At 37.1% G+C, this 18792-nt stretch overlaps 1 protein-coding gene across 2 annotated transcripts; it reads right to left on the bottom strand.

Annotated features, from left to right (window-relative positions):
- On the bottom strand, positions 1–13687 carry LOC130745616 (histone acetyltransferase HAC1-like). 2 transcript variants are annotated; one of them, XM_057597967.1, is made up of 17 exons: positions 13470–13687; positions 12823–13105; positions 11999–12113; positions 11534–11834; positions 10961–11443; positions 8948–10749; positions 6755–7051; positions 6400–6678; positions 6079–6207; positions 5789–5989; positions 5512–5654; positions 5076–5388; positions 4732–4871; positions 2977–3055; positions 2203–2592; positions 716–933; positions 1–622 (listed from the first exon to the last, which is right to left on the bottom strand). In XM_057597967.1, the coding sequence occupies exons 2-17, from the start codon at positions 13017–13019 to the stop codon at positions 508–510; spliced, it is 5202 nt and encodes a 1733-aa protein (XP_057453950.1). In that variant the 5' UTR covers positions 13020–13105; positions 13470–13687; the 3' UTR covers positions 1–507. The 2 variants fall into 2 exon arrangements, with proteins under 2 accessions (XP_057453950.1, XP_057453949.1); XM_057597966.1 differs by having other exon boundaries at positions 12823–13085.
- Between the last annotated feature and the right edge of the window lie 5105 nt (positions 13688–18792).

Here is an 18792-nt window from a genome sequence, read left to right as displayed (position 1 = left end):
TTATGAATCGCCATGCGCGAAAATTCTAATTATTTACTTTCACCTTTAAATAAAAAGATTCTACAAAATGCAGTGAATCTATAAAAGAGCAAACTAAACACCAACCAACCTCCCCCCACAAATATTTGTAAGAACTCTGAGACTAATCCGAACTATAGTACACCCGCCACCCTCCAAGGGTGGAGAGTGGCGCATAAGACATAATACAAGTAACTTTGACCAAATCAAAGAATCACTAAAGAGAAAACCCCACCTAATAATAACCCGCTGGACCAGGTTAGTCCTTGCAGAAGAGGGTAGCAGCAGCTGCATTAGATGGCTGAACCTCATACCTTTGGGACAATCATGCAGAGCGAGATAGACAGATAAGCCAGCGAACCTGTTACCTGCAAAGCTACGTATACCTATGATGTATTTTGCATTCACAAAAACAACCACTGCCGCTGCACCTGTCTGTCTGTCTAGAACATCTCTTCAAAGCACCCCATATTTACATGTACACATTGCTCATCCAGCATTGTTGGCGACTTCAGCAGCTCTCTGCCTCATCATTTCCATTACAGCAGCTCTACGCCGTGAATCAGACTGTTGCTGTAACCTCCTTAAATGTTCTTTTAAATCTCTGATTTCATCCCCCAAAAAAAACACAAATGTTAACACATGCAAAATCTATAAAGAGTCACTTTAGTATAATGGCAGTGCCTGGTCCACAAACCTGCATCGCGGTACATGGCATTCAGATTCTTTGCAAGCACGAGCATGAAGTTGAAGCAAATACCACATTTTCTTGCAGAGGACGCAACCTCCAGAAGCACGCGTTTTGCAGTGCATCCCGTGGCGGAAGAGCCCCTTCACCTTGCGACAGTTTGGATATTGGCAATGTGCCGAACGGCATTGGGACGCATGCACAAGGAGATCAAGCATTTTCCGTAGCTGTAATTACACAATCCACATGCATCACATATTACACCAAGGATGGTGGTGATAAGCAAGCAACAGCCAACAAAATTTGAAAACACAATATGAACAGTAGAAGTGACCAACAGCCAACAAAAACTAAAAATATGACATGATGGGAGAAAGTAAAAAAACAATGCTTCTAAAAAGCAAAAGAGGCATTCCACTGACCATGAGTTGACAAATATGCATGCATACATTTTCACACTTTTCATCCATCGAATATAAATAGTTCAATGATTAATGATGGAACCATCACAGTTACCAACACACGATAAGTCCTCTAACATATATATATATATATATATATATATATATATATATGTGTGTGTGTGTGTGTGTGTGTGTGGGGGGGGGGGGTTTGTATATTATGAGAATAAATTTTTTTTTTTATGAGTATGATGGGAATAAATTGTGGCGGTTCATGTGACCACTTAAAACATCATGTGATTTTTCACATGACTTTTTAAAAAAGTCACACCTTGAAAAAAAAAATTAGCATACTCCTAAGTCCTAAAGGCATAGGTTGCTATCATACTTCTAAAAAACAAGTAGGACTACATCGGCAAACCCTGTAGAATTTCTAATATACTTACAAACTCTAACTTGGGATTTATTAACTCCTCAGGTCAGGTTGTTGCAGTATTTTACCCCGCTGGTTGTTGAACAAAGACATATTATTAAAGAAGAGTTGTGTTTTCAGTATTCTAGCCATCACCCAACCTAGTATTAGTTATAATTGAATAAGAATAGAAACCCAAGAAGATGGTTGGGTTCAAATAGAGATTGAATATAGAGTAGAAAAATAAGTATAACTCAAGTTGGTATCTTTATCAAGTGTTGAAGAATGGTAGAGGATGAGCAATTGAGCATACTCTTGTTCTTTCTTTTGTTTTCTATTTGTTTTTATTTAAGAAACTACAATTATAATTCATTAAAATAAAAAATGGTAATCAATGGTTAGAGACTTCATATGAATCGATGGTTAGGATTGGATTTATTAAACCATGTGAGTTAACTCCAGTGGACATAAGGACCTATTATGTAGTTTAGAGATTAATTAGGAACAGTTTAGAGATTAATATGATGAATTAAGATTAACATTGCCTATTTACAGAAGGCATAAGCTCAGCGCAGTTTTATACATTTTCTCACTATACACTATACAATATAAACAAGTGAGATATAAGCACACAGAATGCTGTAGCTCAATCTACAGAAGAAAAAATAAATGTTGCAGAATACCTGTGATACTCGCATCTGCCTTGCTTCTTTGTTCTGAGCATCACGATCCGCAATTGACGGATGATTTGTCAACTTATGAGGATGATCAATGCCACCCTTTTGATAACAAGCATTGCATACATCATACTCAGGGCAAACTTCACAACGCCAACCTTGACCAGTTTCTATGTCAAGATAGCATATATTACAAGTTGTCACAAATGCAGGAGCAGTTGGATTATGAAGATGATAGAGGACCATCATAGAAGAATGTTTGGCCCGCCTTAGCGTATCATACTGGTAATGATTCCCCTGGCAAAGACTCAGGAATGCCTGTCTGGTGTCGAAGAATTCACTCTCAAGAATATCATCTTTGTCCTTTGTATCGGACGGTACCTCAGTAATTTCGATCTGCAAGATAATGTGAGTCAAAATTTTCGAACTACTAATGAGTAATGAGTAGTCATTAAAAGATTGTCTGGCTTCAGATAGTAAGTTTAGCTTTAAATTTAGAAGGAAAACAAAAAAAGCTAAAGCAAAAATACTCAGCCAAGTGTTCACTGAAGTCACTTAATTAATGTAAAATGTTTGAGAAACCCCAAACATATCAATATACCTGTTAAAATTTAAGAATCCATAATTTGTCCAACAAGTAACACCTTAATTCCTCAATATAGGAATTAGAGAGACATTAAGACGATTAACAGTCAAGTGCTAACAGAATCTCACAGAAGTACAAAAGAAACAAACCAATGCAGATAAACTCGTTTATATTCCAAAATTAGACCTACTTACCGGATAAAGAGCATGTTTCTCCCTCTGATTAATAGGATGTCTTTCTCTCTCTTCACGCTTTAGCTCTACTTCGTAACACCTAAGAAAAGGCAAGACAGAATGAGTAACTAAAAATTGATTTGTTGAGCTTGAAAGTGGTCCTTTGGCAACACATAAATAAAAGGGGGAAGGTCATAAAAGGAATATGAACAATAAATACTAATGAGATAATAAGGCTAGCATGATTTTAAGCTACAATAACTGTTACTATGACAATATCTACAGGCTAAAGCAGAATGCAACTTTCAATATTGTTCAGATCCAAATCTACAACGAATTTCAGATGGTGACAAGCCAAAAATCGGCCAGGTCATCATGGATGGGATTGTGGCGGCAAACAATAGACACATGACAGCCATGTTTAAAAACTATTAATTTTTTATTCCTAGAAAAATTTTATTCATTTTTTGTCCTTAGAGAATACAAAAGCCATGTGTCCATGTTTAAAAACTATTAATTTTTTATCCCTAGAAAAATTTTATTCATTTCTTGTCCTTAGCTTAGAGAAAACAAAAGTCATGTGTCTTTTGTGTTTTCTAAGAAATAAAAACGAATAGAACTTTATAGGGACTAAAACGAATATAACAGGGACTAAAAACGTCTTTTTTTCCTATGTAATTCTAGCAACTTATATAAAAAGTAATAAGCATAATTCAAACATTTTCTAACTCGCCAAACTTACTGAAAATATCACAAACTCTAACCTAAATGCAATAAAAAGGGTGGAAAACACAAAGACAAACACAAAACTATCACATAGTTGAAGTCATTTTCTTTTGCACATGCTGGGTTAAGGACTGGGTGGGTTGCTGATTAAGGCTCCATTGGTTAGTGGGTTAATGTATGTCCAAATGATGCAACTAGGGCTAGGTAGGAAAACACTGAAAGAAAGAAGTGTAAAATAAATACATGAGTGACAAATAAAGAGTTTTGTCAAGTCAAGACGATTCAAAGTAGGCTGACGGCTTTCATGGGGGATTATGTGGAACTTTCATGGTTGAAGAGTCAGCTGTTTGGAGATTTGTGGCTTCTTGTTGTTGAGGGAGTCGGGTGATAGGTGGTGGGTGAGAGACTATTTCCCCCACAAGAAATCGTAGAAGAAGGAGGTGTTGAGAATTGAGATGTGAAACTAGTACTTGAGAAGACAAGCATAACTACTGAGAAGAATAAGGGAGAGGGGGAAGGAGGGCTAAATTCAGTTGCAGAGAAGTAGTTTCTATCCAACATCATCATTGAAAAGAAATACGAATAACACTAAACAGGAGATCAAAATATATGGTCTTCACTATGTGAATTGTGCAACAGTGCAGAATTTGAATCGCTTGGAAGGGAAAAGAAAAATCACAAACAAACAAAAAGGACAAATCTAGCTTTCTGCAAGTAAGAGCCCATTTGGGTTTGAACCAAAGAGCACTTATTGGAGCTTATCTACTGAATAAAAAGCACTGGATAAGCTCCAAAAAGTGCTCTTTGATGCGCATCCAAACGGGTTCTAAGTGCTCCACCACCACCTTCCATTACCTCTTTCTCCATAATAATGAATGATAGTTTACAAATTGCAAAGCTTAAAAGGCCCTACTGAAGCCTATTCCAAGACATGAGACACGAATATAACGCAATATGGGCACCGAGACATTACACATAAATGAAACCAAATGATTGGGAAAAATAACAATTTTTACATCAAAACATGGAGACAAGATTGAAGAACCTTACCTATCACAAATCTGAAAATTCTTGCACTGGTTGCAAACCCAACGGTTGCCAGACACCATTAGAATACAGCAGTGGCTGCATGCATGCTGCAAATGAACCATAATAAAATCCTCCTTCATCGGGCTAATGGTTTCACCAAGCTGCAACAAGAAAATGGACGTCATAAGAATTAAATCATTACACAAGAAATCTGACCAATAAATATTAAGCAGCTAAGTAAGGAGAAGATGATAATGTTTGAAAACAGTCACATAGTATAACATATCCAATAATTTAAAAATGATTTGCAAGGGAAGACATTAACTCAGAAGATAAAAATTTATATATTTAAAATGATGAATTACTTTGTGCATGAGGAGCAGATCTTTTGATGCATTTCCTGAAAGATCTGACTGACCAGATGCTTTTAAAGCCCTTTTTGTTATAGTCTTTTTAGTTGTTCCTTTTTTATTTTGTTTTCTTCCATCTTCCTCTTGGCGAAGCTGATAAATCAAATCCTCTGCAGCTCCAGGCCAGTAGTCGCCATCAAAATATGGCAGTCTTGCAGCAGTAACCTTAGCTCTGCTTTCACCATTAGATACAAAGAAATGATCGAACAAGTTTGTGATATCGGCCACAATACCCTCCTTAGCAGCTTTTCTTAGCATGCATAGATACCTGATGGAACGTGTTCACAAATACTAGAATTAGAGAGACATAAACCTATATCACATTGTACAAGTAGAATAATTAGACAATTTTTCTTCCTCTTTTTGATTATACCGAAGCTCTTTTGCTCACCATTCACGAAGCTTATCAGATTTTGGTGTTTTCTGAATTTCTGGATGGCAATATAAAATATAATCTTCACCCTTTAATGGAGGACAAGCCCATATATAGCAGCTTGTGAAACCACGTAACTTGCAATATTCAAGGTATCCAATCTTCAAAAAAATAAATTAATGAAAAAATTACTCAACTATTGTACAATATATACTTTACAGGATGATAATAAGCTAGAAATGAGATATCTACATCAAAGGGTTCCAAAGCAAGATATAAGTGAATAAAGTTTTACCAGAATTTCATGGTAAACAAATGTTCGAAGTGCCTCTCCAGTCACTGCTTTAACCTCAGGTCTGAAATACTTCACAGAGTCCAAATATGAAAGATACACCCGGCGCTGATTGGGAAATTGAGCTTCAGCTCCAAATTCTTGAACATACATGCCAAATAGGCATACTTCCACACCTTCAATCTTTTGAAAAAGCAAAACTACCTGGAATAGAAAGTTAAGCACATCAATATTTATAATTTACAATAATGATTAAATTACCACCAGAACTACTGAAGCAACTTCCATATTACTTTGGATTTATATGGGAATTCAGTTGGGTAATTTTCTTCCTGAAAAATCTCCAAAAACCGCTGCTTCACTTCTAACTTCTTGTCAACAGATGAAACCACTCTGATGACAAGAAAGTCAGCTCCAGGAACCTGATATTATCCAAGTGAAAATGACATCAGTAATCCATGGAAACCAAGAAGTGTTATCATAATGTCCAACTAAGTATTAACATAAAAACATGAATGTGAAAAAGTAAAGAACTAAAATGTATTAACAAAAATTATGAATTAACACTGAAATAAGTTGACAAACATATTACTGCCAACTAGTATACTAATCACCTCTTCATAACTTTTCCCTTGAACCCTTGCCCTCTCCATTCTCTCTTGCTTTAGCCGTTTAGCCAATCGCTGCTCTATATGGTCACTGAGAATCGTTCTCGGCAAATCCTTGGCTCCAAGAACAGCATTTTGGGGTAAGGGCTTGCGCTCTCCTCTTTCTACCTCTTCAAGATAACAGTTAGGGCAAGTGTATTCAGCTTGCCCACCATCATTTCTTCTACCATTAAATAAGGCACAAATTTGATGTTGCCAAGCTTCACATTTATCACATTGAACCCACTGCAAACGAAAGATAGATGTTAAATAAAAAAATAAACTGTTGACGAACCAACAAAATGACAGATATAGCACGCACCCATTCCTCAGTTTCCTCATCGTTCTTCTTCTTTTCCAATCTTGACTTAGGAATGGGAGTCCCATCAACCATGAGGTTCTCTGAACGAGTATCATTATAGCATGGGATACAAAAATAATGCCTTGTGTCACCAGTACCCATGGTATAATACATATTATTTCGTTTAATTCGAACCCCACAAGTTGTGCAATAAATAGGTGGCGGTTCAAAAGTAAGCTTCTCTACAGCACATAGTTGACAGGAATTCTCACTCATAGAGTGCTCCATCGCTGCATTCTTCTCTGCCTTTGATTTGCTCTGTCACAGGAAAATGATGCGTAATGTTATCAGGTGATACCAGACTAACCACAGAGACAACAAGTGAAATGTAATGCATGAGATATGGCAAATGAAAAATTAAAAAAAAAAAAAAAAAAAACATAATGCTATGTCTATCACTCTCAGCTTGAGACAAAATAACATAACCTAGCATATAAAATAATGAGTTGCTAGGAAGTTCATTAGGTGTACAGTATCTAAGGACCATGTACTTCGATTGACCACTTCATCTGAGGGTTTAGAAGAAAGAAACATATGGTTGAATTAGTCTCCCAGGATTACAATTTTTTTAGAAGTACACAGTATCTAAGGATAAAAAATGTGAATATTACCAAAAAGGGTTTCATGAAGTTGAGTGTATTATTTAATCAAGGTTTATGTTGGACTTGGACTTGGGTATATAATGTTAGAATATAATATAAAACCATTAATGTGGCCCTTACCCAACAACTTAAGCTTTTGGGAGGTCTAGAGTTCGTTCCTTGCTCCCCTCACTTTCTAATTAAAAAGTGGAATTTAATTAAGCACATGGTAGGTGGGCCTGTGCATATCCACGCTTCAAGCCCGAAGGGCTCTTGCGTGAGGGGGCATGTTAGAATATAATATAAAACCATTAATGTGGCCCTTACCCAACAACTTAAGCTTTTGGGATAAGTGGTTGCTTGACAATGTTGGAGTGGAATGTATTCCATCATGTTTGGTTCCACTACGTCCTATTTTGAACAATTCAAGTAATGGAACCTAGTAGCTTTTATATTAAATGCACCCAAAAACAAAGTCCAGTAGATCATAAAATTGGTTATGTAAGAAACAAAGATAGTCTACTTATTTAAAAGTATGTGCTAAAGGTAAATAGACTAGGAACCCAAGTCCTTCATTAGCATAATAAGAACAGTTCCAAGTTTGTCCAGCTGATATATTCAGAGGGTGGACTTCGTATGGTGAATCTTGGGAATACCAATCACAGATTGGAGAAATTTCTCTTAACTAGATTATGGTTATTGAATGGAGATTCGAGTTGTGAATCGGAAGACTTATTTTCCGAAACATGAATCAAATATTTTTATGTAGCGTAAGATATATGATACAAAAATATCAAGTTACAAATTGAAACATAAGCTGACATATCATACAAGAAACCTTAAAATAATAAGATCCATGCCATAAATCGAAATAAGAAGAAAATTAGTTGGTGCTTGCACAAAGTTTCAACCCCTAAAAAACATCAATAAGATGACAAAATGTAAGTTACATTCCTACTTCCTATACTAAGATCCTAGTAAAAAATAATAATCTAACTATTAGTTAACCCTGAAATGTCACATGAACCGATGGTAGTGATGACCAAAGTAGGATTTGAATTGAAATGCAACGTGGGTCTCTTAGAGGAACATTAGTCAACTATTTCTGGCCTTTTTTGTAAAAAAACAAAAAAAAACTTAAAAAAGTAAGTCCAAAAAGCACCAGAAACCTATTACGCAACCCAACCGGACTAAAGTGCAACCTGCACATAACTTGAATCATAAGATTCAGCAGTGAATCACGAATCGTTAGATTTAGCTCCGAATTGGTGAAACAAAATGAGATTTAGGTTCATTTTAGATTCACACTGCGATATGCAATCATTGCCTCCAGAATTTGTTTCTTAAGATTTACTAGATTCATAGCATTTGGTAAGATAAAGGAGGATTGTTATGGCAGTGTGCTTTATATACAGTTCTTTGGTGCTATAATCAAGTAGAAACATACAAACTGAATAAAGCTCAGCAGAATCTAAAGCATGATGGAACTGGTTCATGCTAATGAAGAATACTAAACCAATTGACTTAAAACTTTTTCTTGTAAAAAGATGGCACAAAAATAGAAAGGACTTACTTGGCCAACCCATTGCCTGAGGCCAGTGATATGGTCCCTGACTTGCTCCGGAGTAAATAATTCAGTTAATGAGACCCCCTTTATTTTTGGCTTACCCGACTTGGTTCCAGCTGCATTTTCAGATTGCTGCATCACATTTTCTTGCTTATCATGTCCAACTTCTTTCTCAGATTTTATACTCTCTTGCCTAGCTAAATTACCAGGTTCATCATATTTGACAGGTTCACAATCAGGCCTTTTTTCGTTCACATTATTATCATCCATCTTCATCTTGCTCAGCTTTCCATGCGCCAAATGTGCCGGAACTTCCGCCTTAATTTCTGTAAGCTCAGGTTTAATTGAGACACTCTTCTCAGTATTGGGATAGGCTTGGAACTGAGCATCCCTGGAAACAAGGGATTCAAAATTTGCAGGAACAGAAGAAGCAGAATTCTCATTTTCAGGATTGATGGACTGGGTGTTATGCTCAATCTTTATGCGTTTTAGAGATGGGTGCATGTCTTCTGCAGTTTCAATAATCGATGGAGGCTTTGAGATCAATCCAGGTGATGTAGGTATCATATTGTAAGATTTACAGGAGCCATTCACTGTGCTTGGCAAACTTGATCCACGTTCCGGCTGAATCTGAGGCTTGAATTGAAATGCACGTCGATAGTTTCTTACAAAAACACAAACAGGGCAATGAGGATCCTTGCAGTTTATGAAATGATGAAGCAATACCCTGGTATGGTGACAACGAGGATATGGACAGTGTCGCAGGGTACATCCCTCTATGTGCTTACATAACTTTTGCGCCATAGAACAAAAGCGTTCTTGGCATCGCCCTTCAGGAGCAGAACATCGACGAGCATGAAGTAGAAATAAAAGCCATCTCTGTTGATTCCTGTGCGCCTTTTTGACAGTACTGCCTGAGTCTAGCACCTCAGTTGAGCCTTTAGAAGCAACAGCTTGACCAATATTGGAAACATCTGATGATAAATTATTGCACTGAGCTTCATCCTGCACCGATATTCTTTGATGAAAGTCCATGTGGAGATTCTGGTCATGTGAATTATTGTCAGGCATGCGGTCACCATCTTGTGATTGAGGCCATTGGTTTAGAGCTACCGCTTTGGATTGGGCCCCAACTGTTACACAGCTTAAATTATTTTGAGACTCTGCAACCAATTGATGAGGATGTAACATTTGTTGCGAATTTTGAGGTGTTGATGATGCTAAATCATGCTGACCAGATGGAAATGTAAGATATTGAGCATTCCTAGAGCAGTCTTCGGATGAGTTCGGCTGGAACTGACTCTGCATCTCAGACATATGGAACTGTTCAGACACATGAGAATTGAGCACTTCTTTATGGTGTTCAATTCCTAGCTCAGACTTAACTTGGTTTTCTAGATTGGAAGACAATTGAGACTGACTGAAAGCATCATTGTTGACCAAATGCTGAGGCTGTTGACTCTGTAGCTTCAATTGAAATTGTTGCTGCGCATAGTGCTCAGGCTGTTGAAATTGCTGGGGCCTTTGTTGATACTGCTGTTGAGAATGCATAAGAGCATCTCTTGAAGTCAATGAAGACTGAAAATTCAACTTTTCCAACTGATTAATTGTTTGAGACTTCATATGTGCAGCCTGCTGCATACCATGCAAATTTGTGTGACCACTAATCAATGAGCTATTTTTTTGTATTGACGGCAATTTTACTGGATTTGTGTTCTGAGTGTTCATCATAGACCCAGAGGATGTCCCAGATGCATAAAAGCTTCCAGAAGAGAAAGTGTCAATATTATTCAATCCATACCCATCACCTGAAAATAAAATTGTGACCCATTAAGAGAGAAGTCAACTTCTAGGGACAAAATGTAAAGCACATGTGCAGAGAGATAGACTAAACCCACCAACCAACACGTAACCAAAAAGGTTATACAACTCAACAAAGGTGCTTGAGGGATATATAAGTCTTAGGAACATTCCTTCATAAAGTAGAAAAAGGAGTAAGAAAGGAGTAAGAAAGATTACCCTGCACTAGTGGTTTCGGATTGTGATCAAAATGCTGCTGTAAGTGTTTAGGGGAATTAGCGTAAGTTGAGGCATAGCCATCCGAAGTGACAGGTTCATTTGCAAGTTGAATATTGTTTCCAATCAAACCTAGCCCACTATTTATAGAACCATTTGAGTTTGCAAATGGTTTCTGTATCAAACCAGATCTCATTCCACTACTCATTTGGCTGCTTCCAAGGTTCTGCAATACATGACTTTGCCCACCAACATGCTGCTTTTGCTGCTGCACTTGTGACTGTGATACCATAGTAGACTCCACACTGGAATAGGAACTGCCATTAGCAGAAGAATCTATATTCATGTGAGAGTGATTACTGCTGACTGTAAATCCCGGAGTGGGAATCATCTGACTTGCAATCCGCTGCACCCCCATCGTTGACATGTTTCCCCCTGAGCCAACAGAAAAGTTGGTAGATGATTGCTGATATCCATTAGACAAACCTGCAATGAATAGAATCTATAATGAAGGAAAAGCAAATAAAAGCGGAAGTATTAGGAAGGAATTACAAAACTTAATATTACTAATATTACCATCAGATCTATTTAAGGAGCTGCCAAGCATGCCACCAGCTGGTAACATATTTACACTATTGAAAGATGTCGATGCCATGCTATTACCCCCGCTGGCAGAAATCACAGAGGCATCCATTGTAGACGAAACCACCATGCTTGAATTTGGAACGTGCGACATACCAGGGGTTGGTATCATTGTACCGATTGGAGAAGAGCTAACATGCTGCTGATATTGTTGTTGGTTGTGATTATTCATAGACGCTCTTCTGATCAAATTAGATAAGCGACTCTCTAGTGTATCCAAGTTCATGTAGTCCTCCTAAAAGATAAGTCCAAAACATTGTCAACACAAAAACAGTAGCAAAAATTAAGGAAGAAGTTTGAAGGTTCCTCGTTAAGTCCAAGTATTATAATTAAGCAAGAAGATTTAGATCCCTGCAAACGGTGGAAAAGAAAAATTAGCATGAGATCCAGAAAAATCACCTTAGATAGAGCAGCTTTTACCATGCCCTCCTCCAGGCGTTTTGCAAGATCCTTAAGCTTCCTTCTCTGTACTTCTGAAACTGGCTGCTGATGTCGTTGCAATAACGTTTCAAAACTGGAATGTAAAAAAAGTAAAATCTGCTGTTAAGTAAATAAAATTGACAAGAATTAAAGAGAACAGCACAGTTTAACTTATCCACACATAATACTATTTTCAAGTCAAAACCCAATGCAGGTGGAGCAATCAGCAGTCAGCACATAATCCTATCTGAGACATAGAGTCAGCAATCTAGTTCACTTAATGGCATCTACACTGCAGGGACCCCTCATCTACAACTTTGATTGGATGAACAAGGCATTGCAATTTACAAAGTTAAGCGGTAAACTATTGTGGAAGACAAAGAAATGTGCCTCAAAGCTGTTGAGCCAGTTGCAAATACTGTTGTAAATACCGCAGATTATTACAATCTGAGTAAAATCATGAAACTGATCAAATTATTTTATCTTATCCTAATTCAACTAAGTCATACAAGTGAATCACAAAGCATTGGGACATGAAAAATAAATATAATGATAAAGTGTTCAAAATATAGTCTTTACCCTTTTGTTTGTTTTAATAACACCAACTATTTATTCCATTAAAAACCCATATGTATCATACAGTGGCCTCCATGATTAAGTTTACACTTGCATGTTGGTAATTAGTTTCAAGAAAAATATCCATCTCCAAATATTATACCTATTGACAAAACTCCTCATAGGAATCAATGTAGCCAAGTTAACCCCAGAAGGAATACAGTTAAACAAATAAAAGACAAACTTACATCTTCTCTTGAATAAACGCGCGTGCTCTTTGAAATTCAGGGTCCATATTAATCGCTGATCGCTGCATACCACCTAAAGGTGGCATCTGTGGAGGGAGGGCATTCCCATTCATTTGGGTCAGTCCAGGCATCTGAGACCCTGCTTGATTGGGTACCTGTCCCGATATCTGCCCCGTCATATGCGCCTGCAACTTCATCTTATCTATCCTTCACATACCTCAAAAATGCTCCAGGGTTCCACCACCAGCTAGTACTTCAGACCCCTGTAACCAGAATACACAAACTAAACACAGTGATGACTTGTGCGAATTCAATGTCAACTTCCACAATCAAAAGTCAACAATTCCATTCAATAAAAAGCACCAGGAAGAAACCTATATAATCAGAATATACAGAATCAAGAAAAAAAAATGGCGAATGCAAGAAATCGTAATAAGCTTCTTCGCTGAACTGTAATCACTGAAACGAGCGTCAACAAAAAATCAATCGGATAATTGAAAAAATACATACAGATTATACAAATTCAATCAATCATATCAATTGCAAGAAACCCTAGAAAAAAAAAACCGAATCAAATCAAAACAAAACATCCCCAATTTTAGGGAAAATTGAAAACCCTAATAAATTGATTGATGGTAGCGATTTACCTAGAACGGTGAAGAATCGAGCACGGAGAAACAAACAAGAGTTGAAAATCGGTGAATTGAATTGGGAACGGAATCGCAGAGGATCGACGAGCGCGCCGACGAAGATTCACGATGATTTTGCCGTGGAGAAAGAGGGAAAGGTCGGTGACAACATCTGCTGCAACCAAAGGCACGTGCGAGGATTTTGTCACGAACGAACTATAATAAGTTAATAACGGAAACTAAAAAAGAATCGACATAAAAGAGAAGAAACCGTAGGTAAGATTGACGGAATTCAAAGGCAAATTTTGATCAAGTGCAATTACAATCCTAGAATGATTTCGGTTACGGGGCTTCGGGTCAATATGTGTTTTATTTTTCACTTTGCCTCGTCATGTTATACTAGTTGAAATATCCGTTTAGTTGCACGGGTCGCGGTCGGTCTTTTGATTGGCTCGGACGATTTTATCTACAATAAATCAATAACAATATTAATAAATTTGTGTGAATAAATGTTTTTTATGACAGTCAACGTATTACTATTAAGATTAGCAATCAGAGATCACGTCCAATACATTAGCCTCAAGAAAGAAAGAAAAAACTTGGAGTAACATCATCCATTACATTAAGGGGGGTAAAAGCTAAATTAGCCACACACACAAAAAAATGGTTGCCTTATTCCTAGTTCTTTTCATGAAAGAAAAACTAAGAGACTCAAAATGCGAAACAAAAAAAAATGATAGTCACTGAGAACAAAACCAAAATGAGAAAAATCAGAACTAGACTTTGGCCAAGCAGAATGGAGAGCTAGGCAATTTGACTCGAAAATCACCACATGAAATCCAAGCTACAAAGTGATGACCAGAGCCCAACGAAATAGATAGTTTCAATAAGGAAAGGAGATGTAGCATGCATCAAAGGGCCACAACCAACAACAAGAGGAAGTCTCTTCGAATTTGGAGCCAGCAAAGTGAGCCCAATTTGTCCATAATCACAAAAAGAAGCATCAAGTTAACTTGCACTTTAGAAGAAGGATGCCAAATAGCATGGCACGAAGCAGCCAAGCCATCCAGGAGGATGTTGGTCGTAAACAAAGTGGTTGGAGTAAAGAACCCAGTCACAGCAGCTACTCCAAGTACATCTCCTGCAATCAAACACCAAACTATTGTAGTGCTCCCATTAAATATAGAAGTCTGCAAAAAGCAACTGGATCGCATCCTTGTCGTTTCAGGTCAGGTCCGGAGTTAAAGCTACTTGGCTCACGTCCAGCCACACTCAAAGAGAAGTAGCAAACCATATTGAGCGAACACCTGTTGGGAAATTCGCAAGTGTACGAATCCACCCGGTTTTGAATATCGAACCACAGGGGATTGTGAGTGAATAAATTCAGCTTAAGCCTTGAGAATGAAGGTTTGTTTTATTGAGATAAACATATGTCGAAGTAGTATTAAGGAAAAAGGAAAATAAAAATACAATTCAGAAAAGAAAATGCTTTGGGTTCTTGCTCAACTAGTCAATTCAAACACATCATTCTATGCACATGTTCTCATGAATCTCTCCTTGATGTTATAGCCTAAGCAACTACCTATCGATGCCTCGCATAGATAATTCTTTCAAACCAAAAGATATGTCCAATTCCTTGTGTACTTAAACATTTGTTTGAAGCATAAAGATTACAAAGTTTAGGCCAACAAACCTCAACCCTTCCTCTATTCCTAGTAGCCAAGATAGAAGGGGTAATCCCAAATCAGTTCCCTAATCTATAACAAACTTCCGTTCTGATTATAGAAAAGCATAAAGCAAGCATGCATACAAGCTTATATTGAAATTCAGAAAATGGGATTCAAGGATAGAAGAAGAACATGTGGGAAAGAACTTAAGACTATAACTTAAAGATGAAAAGTCTTACAAGAAAACCAAAGCAAGAGAAGAGGGATTAGCCAAGCATGGCATGCTTGGCTAAGAACCTGGATTACAAGCTTCGAAGCCCTCTCTCAATCACCTAGATGTTCCTCTCCTTCTGAATTTTACAAAGTATGGAATAGATACCAAAGAAAACAACTAAACACCTATTTATAGGCAAAAGGGGCGAGTTTTCTGCTGTGCCGGGCGCTCGAGCACCAGCTCTTTTTTTTCCAACTTTTCCTTCTGTTGATCTGGCGCTCAGGCGCCAGACAGGAGACAGGGGCGCCTGAGCGCCCTTGCTCGCTCCAAAACCCCTTGAACTTCATTTTAACTCCACTTTAATGCCTTCTTGAAGTCTTTAGGGCCCTAGACCTTCCATCTTCAACTGATCCGACCTGAAAAACTTGCACAAGTTAGGAAATATCTAGAAACTTAAAGGTAAGTTTTGCACAAAGGCCCTCAAAACAAGTGGAACTTTCAATAACCTCTTAAACTAACCTAAAATGCAACTAAAGTCCTCATAAAACTATGAAATTACCTAAATGAAGCAAAAACACAAATAAAGATAAAAATGCATGAAAGTGCATGAAACACTACATGAGACTCAACAAAAAGACTCAAAACCTACAAAGAAATTACCTAAAAACAAGACTAAATCTCGGTCATCAACACCCTACAGAACAAAAACACATGAGTAGGAGGTTTTGGCTACACGACACAAAAGGGATACAAGGGATCCAAGTCTATGTCTCTCCTTCACTACTTCACACGAACAAGAACCACGTCCCTACAAAGTCGCCACACCATCTCCTTAGCCCAAGGGTGGGCTTTAGACTTCCAAAGACGCTTCCAAACTGAAGGCGACAGCAAGGCATGACCAGAAGATGGAGCAACTTGAGTAGCTTCATGTGATGTGAGGAACGTGTAGCCGGATTTAGTAGATTATTGACCATCTAGGCAAGTCGGCCAAAATATAATATCATCTGCAAACAAACAAAAATAGAGAAAGCGAAATGGAAACAATTAATTTGTTTCACAATCATAGGAGGAATAATAGAATTTAGCACCCTTATATTGTAATAATGAGATCTAGTGTTTAATCAAATCAGAAACATAATGCACATTTATCCTAAAAGGGGTTTGAGCTCTCAACACATTAAGAGTGACAGAAGGAATCCAATTATCATGCCACACTCTAACTAGGATCCATCCCATATCTTCCATATACACCCTTTTTAAACATCCACTTGGCCGGAACAATATTAGACCAACATAGCTAGGCATATGGCCCTTGGAAGCTTTACACAAGGAACAACGAGGAAAATACACAGCCAGCAAGAAAAAACAAGACACAACATAAGACAAGACAAGTTCAGGAGGATATGCGTTTCAATAACCGCCTCCAATTCTTCACAAAAAGAGCACCATTGAAACAATTAAAACCACATAAGCCAAGGCCTCTCTCATCCTCAAGCACAAAAGCTTTGACCACTTCAACCAATGCATCCCATGTTCGCCCACATCACCACTCCAAAAGAATTTGATAATCACTCCTCAATTTGGGAGCAAAGACCTACCCAGCAAGGAAAAACAACATAAGACAGCCTAGGAAACCGATTTAATTAGCATCTCGCGCCTCGTTCTAGAAAGAAACTTCTACTTCCAACCCTTAAGATTTTCCTAGACACGCTCCTTGAAAAAATTGAAAATATGGGACTCAAATGTACTAGTAATGGTAGGCAGCCCCAAGTACTAATCAAATTATTTGGGATAAAACATAAATATGTGTATTTATTTTAAAGGTATTAATAGCATTTGAGAGTATCTTATAGTATAAGTACTTTGGTAAAATTTTTTATTAAGCATATCACTTACATATAAAAAAAATTAGTTTAATTTCATATGTTTTCCTAGTTTTCGTATGAATAAGATTTTTTACTTATATATAAGCTCTTTTGGTTTTGTATCTAATTGTTTGGCAAAGTTATTTTATTTTTCTCTAAGAAGAGTGCAGATTGAGGATTGTCCTCTAGCGATTAGATACATTTTGATGTTAGATGTATTTTATTTTGTTGATTAATCTATGAATTGAATTTCCCATAAAAAACTTATTTCAATAATTTTTTTAGGGAAAATAGTAGCTTACACGTTACGTAATATGGATTAACTAACACACCATGTCCAATAACAGATATGAAAGTGCAGAAATCCAAACACAGCATTGTGTGCTTCCTAAGTCAATCACAAATCCTTCAAATACATACCTTCCATTTCATTATAACCTTTTCTACCAAGTAATAGCTCTAAGCATATACTTTCTTTCTGGAAAGCTTCGCGGCTCATTTTTCCTGAAGCATTTTGCTTGCTTGTTCAACTGGCTCAACCTTCTTTAACTCGCTCTAGCATTGTTCTTGCTCAAGTCGGTTTGGCAACTTTATTCTCCAAAAGAAGGTTTACAGTATTACCTGAGTCACCAACTTCACTTTGCAATGCCTTCTTCACAACTTCCTTTGGTTTCACATATTAAAATTGTGCTTCCCCTTTTGATTTAGCAGTAATAAGTAATGTATATTTCTTTTTCATTTCTTTCTGAAAATGTTTTGTTCTCTTAATTGGTTTGACTTCATTGTCAATGCTACTTTCAGGTAGAGGATCATGAGAATTCTCTGATTCATTAGTTTCATTCATGACAGTTTGTTTTGGCTTCTTTACTCTGCTTGATTCTTCTAATTCACTATTACTGTGAGCTCTTGGTCTTTTGATTGCACACGTTTTTCCTTCTTCCTTCAAAGTATTATTATTCGACTTGTTTAATTCTGATTGCACACATTTTGATTGAACAATGGTCTACTTTGGTTTTTTCGACTTGTTTAATTCTGATTCAGCCTTACTTGCGGCATTTTTTGCTTTTGTTTCTTTGGTCGCTCTAGTTGTTCCTTCTTCGTCCAACGTATCATCTTCATCTTCGATTGAATATGGAAACATTTTACAAATATAAATCTTAAATCTCGTGGCTCCAACTAGTTCAAAAACAAGTGCATCACTATCATCTAGCTTATGATCCAATGCAAATGCTCTCCAACCACCACTAAGCCCACTTCTTTTCCTAATGAAAATAGTCTCATATTTTAAGCGATCTTCATCCTCTAAAATCATGTCATACAAAGTTTTTGAGAGATGTTCCTCACATAATCTAGACGGAAGACCAAATCATCCAGCTTTCAATAATTTTCTAAAATGCCTTATAGTAATTTCTTATGTGATAAATACCTAATGTCGTAAACGCTTAATTAAAATGTTTATCCAAATCCACCTCAATATTTTATAACCAAACCTAATGAGTATAAATTCAATTGTATTAACCAAATAAAGCTTACATAAGTATTAAAGTATACTATTTTTAGTATGTGGCAAATTTATTGTCCCCTTGTCTTGCAAG

Source organism: Lotus japonicus, chromosome 3, assembly GCF_012489685.1.
Source record: "Lotus japonicus ecotype B-129 chromosome 3, LjGifu_v1.2".
NCBI classification, from domain to species: Eukaryota; Viridiplantae; Streptophyta; class Magnoliopsida; order Fabales; family Fabaceae; genus Lotus; species Lotus japonicus.
Note: the sequence above shows the minus strand (reverse complement) of the source record. Positions and strands in the feature narration are given on the sequence as shown.

Excerpts from the sequence above, each read along its gene's own strand:
- LOC130745616 (XM_057597967.1), bottom strand. The coding sequence starts at position 13,019 with ATGAAGTTGCAGGCGCATATGACGGGGCAGATATCGGGACAGGTACCC. Across the intron at positions 5,990-6,078 it reads AATTCCCATATAAATCCAAA|GTAGTTTTGCTTTTTCAAAA; the intron begins GTAATATGGAAG and ends TTTCTATTCCAG. Across the intron at positions 4,872-5,075 it reads ATCTGCTCCTCATGCACAAA|CTTGGTGAAACCATTAGCCC; the intron begins GTAATTCATCAT and ends TTCTTGTTGCAG.